The sequence below is a fragment of the Elephantulus edwardii genome, unplaced genomic scaffold, assembly GCF_000299155.1.
Source record: "Elephantulus edwardii isolate Elephantulus edwardi_28Jun2011 unplaced genomic scaffold, EleEdw1.0 scaffold00148, whole genome shotgun sequence".
Taxonomy (NCBI): domain Eukaryota; kingdom Metazoa; phylum Chordata; class Mammalia; order Macroscelidea; family Macroscelididae; genus Elephantulus; species Elephantulus edwardii.
Genome location: NW_006399898.1, coordinates 6,107,640 through 6,120,577, shown reverse-complemented (window position 1 = coordinate 6,120,577; position 12,938 = coordinate 6,107,640). Strand labels below are relative to the sequence as shown.

Below are 12,938 nucleotides of genomic sequence, written 5' to 3'. Positions count from 1 at the left end.
ACATAGGGTCGCTATGAGTCGCAGGTGACTCGACGGCACATAACAACAACAACAACAACATGCTCATGCATTTGGCTATACGGATCATAACAATTTAAGGCTAACATTGAGAAGAATGGGAATCTCAGTTCACTAACGCTCTTGCAAAACCTGTACCTAGACCAAGAAACTTGTCTGAGCAGAACAAGAAACATGGTTTAAAATCAGGAGAGGTGTACCTCTAGGTTGTGTTCTTTTTGTTTACCTATTCAATGTGCATGCTGAATAAATCATTTGAGAAGCTGAATTATATCAAGATGAATTGGAGGAAGACTCACCGATAACCTGCGTTATACAGATGGCACAACCTTGCCTGCAGAAAGTGGAGAAGACTTGATGCACCTACTGCAGAAGTTCAAAGACTCCAGCTTTCAAAGGAAGTCTCACCACTGGACCAAGAGGCAATATCATGACAGATGGAGAAAAGACTCAAGTTGTCAACGATTTCCTTTTACTTGGCTCCGCACTCAACACCCACGGTAGCTGCAGTCAAGGAATCGGGGAGATCTACTCTTGACGAGGACAGACTTGACTAAGGAGGAAGGCACATCCGATCCAACCCATAGGAATTTCAGTTAGTTCCTGGGCATCTGAGAGTTGGACCGTGAATAAGGAAGACAGAGGAAGAATTGACGCCTTTGAATTGTGGTGGTAGCACTGAGAACAAACAGGTCTGTCTTGAAGGAGGTGTAACCAGCATCTGCTCCTGAGAAGTAAGGATGGTGAACCCTGTCTCACCTACATTGGGTGTATTTTCAGGAGGAACCCATTTTCTCGGAGACAGACATCTCGCTGGGCAATGTAGAGTGTCAGCAACAGAGAGGCAGCCTGTCAACAGGATGGACGACACGGTGACTCCTTCAACAGGCCTGAGCGTGACAGTGAGATGAGGACGGCGCACGACAGGGCGAGTTCAGGAGTGCTGGTCACCGGAAGTGTGAGGCCGGTGACTCAAGAGCTCTGAACAGTGACAGCCGGCCTGTATTTGAACACCTACTTGGTGGTGAAAGCAAAACATCTGAATTGTGGTAAGGGGCACAGAAAGTGTACCTTATCCCAGCAACTGCATCTTCTCACTATAAGTCAATTAATAAGGCACTTTGGTTTATTCTAATGTAACATCGGCCAGGATTACAACACAGTCACCATCTAAGGACTACTGATGTTTACACGTCTTTTCATTCTGAAGTTCTGTATCCTGCAACCAGATTCCACACTGAAACGCTGTCCTCCTAGTGTTCAGACAGTGGGAAGACAATGGGAAGCCAGGCCATGTGCGACGCGTGTGTAAGACCAACCTCAGAGCTTTGAAAAACAGCTGTAGCATTCCAGGCTTCCCTTTCGAGAGCCTGACTGTGTACCCAGAGATCTTCCACGAGATTCCAGCTAACTATCCTCATCGCTGTTGTTTTGGGCCATCAAGTCAGAGGTGACTCCAGCGGTTTTCAGAGATGAAACCACAGGGAGGAGATGGTCTGTCTCCCTCCTTGTGAGCAGCGGGCGGGCTTGAACTGCCTGCTTTTGGGTTGGCAGTGCCCTCCTCACTCTCTAGGTCATCAGAGTCCCGATAACACCTTGTTGTGGGTTTGTATCATCGAGTCAGATAGGACCCACGGATGACCCTCCAGGGGGTTTTCAGAGTCAGTTAATCACACAGGAGGAGATGCCATCCTTCCCCTGCAGAGCAGCTCGCGGATTCGAACCACATGACTTTGAGAGGGTAGCACAGCTTCTTACTGCTAGGCCACCAGAGCTCCCACAAGGAAACAAAGATTGGCCCCCTCATGTAAACTTTCACAAACTCACACTGCTCAACTTCTTAACTTCCTGGCCTCCAAGAGATACAGGGTACCCCCTCCAAGGCCCAACTGTCTCTGCCCACTGCCACGGATCTCGGTTTTCAACTGACCCCACAGCTAGAAGTTTAACAGTCAATCGGAGCAGTCATTGAAAGCCTCTAGCCACTCCAAACTGCTGATCAAATCTCTTTTCTCGGTTTTATCAGTTTTCTTAGATACTAGATTCCTAACTTTTCCTTACCAGCAAAACCCCTTTATATGACGTGGCAAAAGCCACCCCGCAAGGACCCCTAGATTCACCCCAAATAGTTAAAAAAACTTTTCTCAAGTTCTAGCATCTCCTCTTACAGTTCCCACCCCTTTCATTGTCAAGTCCATCTAAGCCTTCCTATCTATACACTGACAAAAGGAGTGCCATCTACTTTTTTCTCGAGAACCCTGATATTAGCCTCCCTCAATCACCGTCCCTCAACTCAGCCACCCTACTTCCAGTAAACACCTCGGATGATAATGACCACAGCTGCCCTTAAGTCCTTGAAGATACAGGCTCTTTACTTCCCTATCTAAGCAACCTAATCCAGACCATACTGTTTGTTGACAGCAGCTCTGAAGGTTACCCTTAGCCAGCCTATGTTGCAGATTTCATAAACAGTGTGGAAAGCAGCATCCAAGCAGCATCTCGCTCATCATCCTTTCTGAGTCCCTTCGAGCTAATGTAGGGCGGGCCATTTCTGCTCAACCCTAACCTACCCACTAAACTCCCTCTTTTAGCATCATACTGTCAGGCCTCGACCAAGGTCAAAGGGAGAAGGATTCAAGGCATATCAACATGTCAACAAAGCGAGTGAAGCCTCAACTACCAAGGAGTGTCCCTCCCTTCCCTCCCTAGAGGACCACCCACCTGGCTAAACCACAATGGAATGTCCCCTCCTTCCCTCCTTAAAGACCCTCACTATAAAAACCCTGCCCTAAAAAAACCAAAACCAAACCAAAAAACCTGCCCTAATCAACCTTAGGGTGCAGTTCCTCTGGTCTGTCTCTCTCTAGACCAAGGAATCCCCCTTAATAAAGCTTCTTTTTAGCTTTCTTTCCCTGGTTCCTTTCTTGAGTCCTTGGCCTTCTGTCCAGTGGGAAGACCCCAGACAATTACTTTGGGAACACGCAGACTGCTGCATACCCAGACCCTCACCTGAAAGTGTAGACCAGACAGCTGGAGTTGCCCAGGAGACTCTGTCCTCATCAAATGGCATGCACCCGAATCTCTCCAATCACGCTACGACAGACCTTACACAGTCATCCTGACAACCCCACAGTGGTTAAGGTCATAGGTAACCCCATTAGCACCACCTTTCCCAGGTCAAACATGCTCCTCTCACGGAACAGACCTATACCTCTCAAATGGTGGGCCCCGCTACTCTTCACCTCTCAGATCCCAAGCTCTAAGTAGCTCTTCATATCGTTACTAATCACTACCTGCCTTTTTAAATTCTTACTTCACAGGATAAAAGGCCACATTAACGGTGAGCCAGCTGCTGTGACATCCATATTCTCCCCTGTCTACTGGTCCCAGGCCAACCCAATCCAGTCTCTGGGCCCCAGATCTTTGCCCCTGTTCAGCAGGAAGTAGCTAGAATAAAGAAACATACGTCACCCTTTTTCTCACTAAAGAGGCTGGATGTCACCTTCCCTCTCTGAAGATCCTTACTATAAAAACCTGCCCAACCCACCTTAGGGTGTGGTTTTCCCCTGGTCTCCCTCTCTCCCTCTCCAGACCAAGGAATCCCACCCAGGAGTCCCCCTAATAAAGCTGCTTTAAGCTTTCAGAAAAAAAAAAATAAAAAAAAAATAAAAAAGATTCTCAGCACTAGATTGATGGGCAAAACCATTATAGAGGCAAAGAGACCGAGACTGTTGACAGTTTCAGCTTGCTTGGCTCCACAATCAACACTCTTGGTACTAGCAGCCAGGAAATCAAAAGGTGAATTGCATTTGGAAAGTCTGCTGTCAGAAACCTCTCCAGCATACTGAAGAGCAACGATATCAGTCTGGAGACTAAGGTGCACTTGATCCAGGCCATAGTTTTTGCAATTACTTGCTATGAGTCAGAGAGCTGGACAATAAATGACTAGGAATGATAGAAGGAAGACTGATGCCTTTGAGCTGTGGTGTGGTAATGAATATACTATGGACTGCCAGGAGAACAAACAGGTTTGCCTTGGAGAGGGTGAAACCAGGCTGCTTAAGGGCAAGGATTCTGGCATACTTTGGGCATGTTGCAAGGAAGAACTAGTCCTTGGAAAAGGACATCATGTTTGGAGGGTGCAGAGACAGTGCACGAGGAAGACCCTCAACGAGATAAATTGATTCAGTGACTGGGGTAATGAGGGTAGGTGTTAGAGACGATAAAGGTGGCACAGGATAGAGCAAGGTTCAGAGCTGTTGTATACAGGGTCGCTATGAGTCGCAAGCAAGTCGACGGCACATAATAATAACAACAAATAACTATACACTTATTTTGGGAACCTTGGTATGCACTCATGCTTATATGAATACTCCATATTTATGTAATCTCATTTTTATAAAACTTCTGTAAGTGCAAATATTACAATTCACTTTGTGAACAACAAAAATACTTGCCTGAATGCTTTTCTTTTTTCCTGCTGGTCAGAAGAGACGTACGCCTTCATCTCATCAGTAGCACGGCGAAGTTGTACTTCCAGGTTCTGGGTGGAAAGATGACATTGCAGGCATGTCCTTGACACGAAACCTCAGCAACAGTTTTAGATTCATTTTCCTGTCTTACCTTAATTACACAATTTGTATAATGGTATTTACTTTCTTCCTGAAGACATTCTTCACGAAGTCCTCTGACTTCCTATAAAACACCACATATAAATCAGCAATATTACAGAAAGAACTAAACAGGTGCACTGGGAGCTCGGGGGGCCTAGAGGGCAAGGAGACGTGCTGCAAACTCAGACAGGTGGTTTGAATCTATAAACTGCGCCGTGGAATAATGAATAATCCTCCCGTGTGATTTACAATCTCTAAAAAACCGCTAATGATCAACTCTGAGTCTCTCCCGACTCGAAGGCACGAGTCACGTAACAACCACCACAATATCGACGCCCGGCGAACCCCACCCTGACCCACTGGTGATGGGCTGATTCCAAGTCACTGACCCTGGAGGCCAGAACCCGACTGCCCGTGAGGTTTCTAAGGCTGTACAACTTTATGGAAACACACGGCCACAGTTTCCTTCTGTGGAGCAGCTGGTGGGTGACAATCAACACCCTTCCAGTTAGCAACCCAGTGTCCAACCTCTGGCTCCTTAACGGGCCCCACCACGCTCCTTGGAGACTCAGAGGACTTTAAATGAACAGCAGATGCCATTCGAGTCATCTGCTCTTTGGCACTTTTAACTCTCCCTTAAAACAGAGCAGCTTAGAATCTTTTCTAGAGCTTCTCATGTCATGACAAACACTGATTCAAGAGCTCCCGTGTGCCGTCCTGCCCCGGGGCTCCGTGTCAGGGCAGACAGGACAGGCGGCTCCCTGCTCTCATGCGAGTGCACGCAGGGAAGCAGACATATGCAGGGACACACATGACAAGGTCACTGCCGGCAAGGACATAGTGCTCAGAAGGAAACACAACAGCTCAAAGGGACGAGTGGTCGGGTGGGATGTGCTGGGAGGACAGTGGACGCTGTTGGACACAGATGTGAAATTTATGGCTTTAGCAAGACTGGAATCATGACAGGCCCAGAAATCAACGTTGGATTCCAGTTCACTGGCATTGAAAGTATTTCAACTCTTACATTCTGACAGGTAGAATCCACGGTGTACTGCACACCTGAGGAATGGCTGCGCTTGCCCTGCACTTCACGTTAAGGTAAAGCCTAACAAGTCCAGTTGTGAAAGTCACACAGATTCTAAATTGTTGGAACTTCAGCCGTGAAATCCATATACTTGGAAATGTCAACTCATCACACACTACTCAATTTGTACAATAAATTATGAAAAGAGGGGAAGTAAAAAGAGCAGGTGTTGGTGAGGGGCAACGTTCAGTCAGAGCAGAGTCAGGGGTTCGTAAGGGCTCCAGGTAGAAGGAAGAACTGCAAATGCCCTCCGGCAACAAGGACAAAGGCCGGCCAGTGCGGCAGGAGCCCCAAGGGTGAGGAGTGAAGCCCTGGACGGAGCTGCCGAGGCTGTGAAGGCCCCGCACCTGGTGTCCAGGGGTCGCGGTCTAGAAGTGAGGTTTAATCTGAGGTGCCGTGGGATGGCGATGGAGGAGCCAGTGGACGCCCCAAGTCTAACAGAGGTGTCGCTGGCTGCTCCGTGGAGTGGCCACGAGGAGGCCACATGGAAGGTTAGCATGGCAGCTGAGGACAGAGGCTGGTCAGCTGGCCTTTCTCTCTGTGAACAGGGGGTGTGAGGACATAAAGACCTTCGACATGGTGGCTGACGCTGCTGGCTTTGGGACCTCTTGAATGTGAGCCGGTGCTGTCTGCCCCTCAGGCCGCCGTGTTTGCAGATCTTACCTGTTCTAACTTGGATCGGTTGCTCTCAAGGCCTGCTGCACAGCTATCATACTGGGATTTCTTTTCATCACACTCCTGGGTTAGTTCCTAGTGCGGAAAGGGCAAACGAGTGAAGAAGTGAGAAACAAAGGCCTCCAATGTGGCTCGGAGACAAGGTTCACCCTTGTCGATCTTGTAACTCAATGCTAAGCTCCCTGGCAGACTTAAGAGCTATTTATACAACAAGCGGACGTTGGAGAGTATGATGGATGGAGGCACTGATAAGAGGCACAGCCACCTTGTAGGGAGCGGCGTGCCAGGCTCTGTCAGGATCACAGGAACAGTACAGCCACCGGTCCTTTCCCTCAGAGAACGTTCACTCAGGGCCAACAGGCTGCCAAAGGCCACGTGGGCACGCAGGACCCTCGGGGCCACAGCCCAGCGTAGGGATCAGCGGAGACAATGCTGTGGACAAAGTGCTGGCCAAGGTGAGGCATGAAGGATTCCTAAGAACCAGTTAGGGGACATGGGTGAGAGAAGAGTGTTGAGGAAAAGGGGTCATCGTCCACGAAGTCCCGGAAGTGCTGGAGAACAAGAATCATTTCTACATCACTGGGCTGCTGGCGAGGCGGGTCCAGGTGAAGGAACCTGGTGAAGGAGTTGATTATACGGGGAGGGCCTGGCAGTGATGAGGGAGGCAGAGTGGAAGACCGAGGTGGGGGGCTGACCTTTGTAAACTCTGCCAGGGTGTCTGCACCTGACCCTCACCAACAGCCAGGCCCCACACAAAGCACCGTCCCAGCTATGAGAGACACAGCACCAAGAGAGAACCAAAATCCACGGGCAAGACAGAGGTGCTGCGTCCTGTCCTGCTTGGGGACATGCTGGTTTCCGTCACACTTCACGCGCCAGGAACAGAGAAGCTACGAGGGAGAAACAGCTGTCAGTCTAAGTATACGAGCTTCTCCTTGTTCCTGGGGAGTGGGGACGGTTAAGGCTCCGTGGAAGTCCTAAGTCCCGCTACCGACGAACGTGACCCAGATGCGGTTAGTGAACACAAGGTCACACCGCGCTGAAGTGGGCACTACGGCAACATTAGCGTCTTCCTAAGATGAGAAGAAACACAGACATATGGAAAGGTACAGGGAGACAGAGGCACAGATTCAGTTATGATGCCACAAACTTAAGCAACGACATATAAAGACACATTCAAAATGGGACACCTATAAACACACACAGAATTTTTAAAAACCAATAGAGAATAGTAAGAGAGATGGACAATCAAGTTCTGTGCAGGTCCTGCCTCTGAAAACCTGCTGGAGGTTGCGCTGAGGGTCGGTTCTAGGCCTGCACACAGCGACGACGTGGTAACATAGATAAATCACCCAACGGTACACAGGAATGACATGTGGGAACATACACGACTTGAGTACCTACTGCTGCTGAGTGCCACCGTGTCGGAACTCACTCAGCCGACCCTCCGAGACAGTACATCACACAGGAGGAGAGTGGCCATCCCTCCCCCAGGGAGCACTTGGTGGCCTCGAACCGCAGGCCACGGACACTGCAGCAGAGCTTCTCACCACCAGGCCACCAGAGGCCCTGCTGCTCTTAAGTGCTGTCAAGTCAACTAAGACTCAGAATGACTCTAAGAACAACAAGCAGGAACCTTGCCCTAGCCTGCGCCATGACCAACTCTAAAACGATAAATTATCCAACAGCTGCAAGGAAAAGGAGAATGTCACACCCTGAGAAAATGAGATAGTAATTCACTCGGTACTGCTCACTTTCTCTCTCTCTCTCTCTCACACACTCTCTCTCTCTCTCTCTCTCACACTCTCACACACACACACACACACACACACACACACACACACACACACGTCAATCCTAGCAAACACTGAAGAAAGTGATTATCCTAATATACAAAATGTGCCAGAACTGAAAATGGGACGGGCTCTAAACTCTTCCTATGAAACCAGAATCATCTTGTAGTAAAAACCAGATTAGAACAACAGGAAAAGTTTATTCATATGATGCAAAGTAAAGACATTCCTGACGAATTAAATGTTTCGTTGCAGGTGCCAAGTCGGCTCCGATGCACAGGGAGCCCGTGGGGGGCTGAGCAAAGCCGGGGCTGCCCTGAGCCGGCCGCAGTCTCTGCTGTCCGAACACGGCAGGCAGGGTCTTCTTTTCTGCTGCGGCTCTGATAGACCACCATGATGTCTGTGCCCAGAGACGACCCGTCCCTCTTCATGACATGCCCGGAAGAAGGGAGAGTGTCATCACCCTTGCTTTACAGAGTATTCTGGCTACACTTCTTCCGAAACACAGATATATGCTGTTTAGTCTTTTGGGAATCCAACACAACTTAAAGGCATCCCATTTCCTTCTACTTTGTCCAACATTTTCGCATGCATATGGTTCAAAATCACAAAAGAAGTGTGTCAGGGATGTGTCCTCTCTCCGCATCTTTTCAATCTCTATGCAGATCAGATCATTTGGGAGGCTGGACTTGATGAGGAGGAGTGTGCCATCAGGATTGGAGGAAGACTCATCCACAACCTATGTTATGGAGACAATACAACCTTGCTTGCTGAAACTCAGGAGGACCTGAAGCACTTGCTGCAGAAAGTCAATGACAGTTGTCTTCAATATAGATTGAAGCTCAACATCAAGAAGAAAGATTCTCACCACCGGGCCAATTGGCAGCACCATGATGGATGAAGAAGAGATTGAGGCTGTTAACAATGACAGCTTGCTCGGCTCCACAATCAACACTCTTGGCACCAGCAGTCAAAAGCAATCAAAAAGACAAATTGCACTAGGAAAAATCTGCTGTCAGGGACCTCTCTATAGAGTACTGAGAGGCAAAGATGTCAGTCTAGAGACTAAAGTGGGCCTGATCCAGGCCATGGTCTTCACAATTCTTGCTATGCATCAGAGAGCTGGACCATGACTAAGGATGACAGAAGAATTAATGCCTTTGAGTTGTGGTGCTGGAGAAGAGTCTTGAACATACCATGGACCACCAAGAAAACAAATAGGTCTGTCTTGAAGAGAGTGAAGCCAAGTTTCTCCTTGGAGGCTGGGATTTTGAAGCTTCGACTCACATACTCTGGGTATGTGACCAGGAGAGACTAGTCCTTGGAGAAGGACATCATGCTTGGAAGGGTGGAGGGACAGCGCAGGAGAGGGAGACCCCGGATGAGATGGATTGATAGAGTAACTGGGGCAATGGGGGTAGGTGTGTCAGAGTCAGTGAGCCTGGCTCAGGACAGGGCAGGCTTCAGAGCTATTGTACACAGGGTCGCTACAGGTCACAGGCTACTCGATGGCACCTAACAACAACAACAACATGAGGTGACAGTAAATACCATGCCTTCCACCAGTAGAAGAACAACACCCTTGCTCTTGATCACTTTAAAGAGGTCCTCAGTGTACTGCCAGCTCTGTATCTTTCCAAGTATGAGATCTCTCTCCAGAAGGAATAACCTCTCCTAGCAACAAGTATGTGAGATGGAGCACTGGCTGCACTTTGTCCAAGAGATGTCTGTCTGTTCTTGTGGCAGTCTACGGGATGTTCAGTCATCACTATACACTGTATCCAGTTCTCAGATACATCGCAAGTGACTGAAAAGACCACAGTGAATTTGGCACACCTTGGTCTTCAAACTGATATCACTGCTCCTCAGTAATTTGGAGAGGTCCCTGACTGCCGACTTTCCCAGTGCAATACGTCTCCTGATCTCCTAACTGCAGGTATAATGGTGTGGATTGTGGATCCAAGAGGAAGTTGTTGACAGTTTCAATCTTTCTTCCATCCATCATGGTGTTGTCTATCAGTCCAGTGGCTCAGATTCTGCTTTCTTGACGTTGAGATGCAATCCATGTCGCAGGCTGCGTTCCTTGATCCTCTGCAGCAAGTGCTTCAAGTTCTCACTTTCAACAAGCAAGGTTCTATCATCTGCGTAACCGAGGTAATGGATGAGTCTTCCTCCAACCCTGATGTACCTTCTTCTTTATAGAGCCCAGCTTCTCAAATCCTTTGCTCTGCATATAGATTACATGGGAATAGAGGAAGGATACAGCCCTCACACACAGCTTTCCTAATCTTAAACCATGCTGTATTCCCTTGCTGTGTTCACACATCAGCCTCTGGGTTTAGGTATAGGTTTTGCATAAGTACAATTACATGTTGCTGGATTCCCACTCTTCTCAATGGTAGCTATAATTTGTTACGATCCACACAGTCAAGTGTCTTTGCATAGTCAATAAAGCATAAACAGGCATTCTTCTGGTGTTCTTTGGTTTCAGCCAGGCTCCATCTGACATCAGCAATGCGATCCCTGGTGCCATGGCCCCTTCTAAATGCAGCCTGAACATCTGGCGGTTCCCTGTCTAGATACAGTTCTAGTTGTTTTTGAATGATCCTCAGTAGTATTTTGCTTACATGTGACACTAATGATATTGTTCGGTGATTTCCACATTCTGTCGGGTCACCTTTCTAGGGAATGGAGACAAATATGGATCTCTTCCAGTCAGCCAGGCAGGCACTAACAGGTTTAATGTTAGGAAAGCCTGTTAATGCACTTGGCCATATTAGCAGATAAAGTACAAACAGACAGGATTTTAAAGTTGCAGGAAACATCTGTGGTAAGAGTTAAACCATGATTACACAAACTGAAGAGGAATGTTATGCATCGTCTGATCAATTAGTCCTTTAGTGCCCCTGTGAATTACGTGCTGGGCCCTTGCCCTGGCCCGCGCTGCCCTCATCACTGCTCTTTAGAGGAGTACTGCTGGGCACCGGTGAGTCAGAACCAACCCATGGCTGACCCTGCAGTGGGTTTTCAGAGGCAGTGAATTGCATGAAAAGAAGATCACTCATCTTTCTCTTGCAGAGCAACTGGTAAGACTCAAACAGTAAGCCTTTGGGTGTCAGTACAACTCCTTACCACTAAGCCACCAGAGCTCCCTATCAGAATAAGGAGGAAATTGTAGCTCTTTACAGGAACAGAAGAGAATCTCTTTAATCTGATTAAAGAGATTTAGACCAGAAATCTATAGCAGCAGGAAAGTGTTTTCAACTGTGGGCTGTGTTTCAGTGAGTACTGGAAAATCAGTGCAGTGGGTTGTGATCAACACTTCAAGAGAACATAAAATACAAGAACTGGATGATGAGTAACGGTGAGAAGAATTATTGATGCCCTTGAGCTGTGGTGCTGGAGAAGAGTACTCAAAATCCCAGTGCTGCCGAAAGAACAAACAGCTTTGTCTTGGAGAAAGTGTAGCCAGAGCGCTCCAGCCAGGGGCCAGGAGGATAAAGATTCATCCCATACTTTGGGCGTGTTATTAGGAGGGACTCTTTCTTGGAGAGAGACATCATGTGTGGAACAGTGGAGGGTCAGAGAAAGAGGGAGACTCCACCAGGTGGGCTGACACAGTGACTGCAGCAATGGGCGTAAGTCGGTCAGGGATTGTGGGGACGGCGCAGGACAGGACAGGGCTCAGGGCTGTTCCTCACAGGGCCACAATGGGGCACACTTGACCCTACAGCACCTACTGACAACAAAAGGTAAACACCTAAAACTGAAATCAGAAACTGGAAACGTTCATTGACGCATCAGTCACAGTGGCTACAAGCTGGAAACAACAGTTCACAGGAATAACAAACTATGGTCTATTCAATGGGACTCTTAGCCAAAGAGAGAAATGAGGTTCTGATAAACACTGCAACAGGAGGGAATCTTGAGAACACTACAGAAAGCCAAAGAAGCCACACATTTTAAGGTTTATAATGAAAGGTTAAGAACAGGCAAGTCTATAGGCAAAGCAGAGTTTTATCACTTAGGGCTAGGGTAGGGAATATGAATGCAAATAGATTTTTTTTTGCATTCACATTCAAATTATAATACTATAATTGAAGATATTATAGTAATTCTTATACAGTTCTATAAAGATAATCAAATATGGAGTGACACAGTTTAGTGATATTTCAATAAAGCTGTTACAAGAAGTTAAAGAGGATCGATCCCAAAGGAGAGTAAAAGGGTCAGCAGAAGAGGACTCTGGACACACGCCACTAGCACAGCGGCTGATCACGGGCTTACACACAGCAGCAACTGAGGCCTGGACACACACCGCACAGAGGGGTCAAACAAACTTTGACAGCGTCTCGTGACAAGAGAGAGCCAACCACACGTCCTGCTGGGGAAGAATTCTACTTTCCTATTTGCAGCTGAGCTCTGTTTTTTATACTTTATTTTATTGTGATTTTAGCCAAAGTTTACAGAAAGGCTGGGCTTTCATTCATTCACTGTTGCACATTTTCCTCTCCCCCCCTCCTTTACAATCCAACGGAGCATGACTGAATACCTCAAAGACGATGGCAAAAAGGATGAAAAGTACCAATGTTTAAATAACTCAAGAAAATTTACTGAAGTCTAACCAAATCATTAAAAATAACAGGTTGAAAAACAACTATGAGATATCATCTCACCCCAGTAACAATAGCAGCAAACAACACAAATGCTGGCAAGGTTGTGGAGAAACTGGAACCCTTATTCACTGTTGGTGGG

The 12,938-nt window shown here is 47.6% G+C and overlaps 1 protein-coding gene across 1 annotated transcript in view; it reads right to left on the bottom strand.

Moving 5' to 3' along the window:
• Window positions 1-12,938, bottom strand: part of IFT81 (intraflagellar transport 81 homolog (Chlamydomonas)) — a 111,361-nt gene that overhangs the window by 14,315 nt on the left and 84,108 nt on the right. Inside the window, exons 14-16 of the mRNA XM_006894657.1 lie at window positions 6,379-6,465; window positions 4,642-4,713; window positions 4,476-4,561 (exon numbers count right to left, since the gene is read on the bottom strand). Coding sequence (XP_006894719.1) covers window positions 4,476-4,561; window positions 4,642-4,713; window positions 6,379-6,465 — 245 coding nt within the window. The remainder of the gene's footprint in view (window positions 1-4,475; window positions 4,562-4,641; window positions 4,714-6,378; window positions 6,466-12,938) is intronic.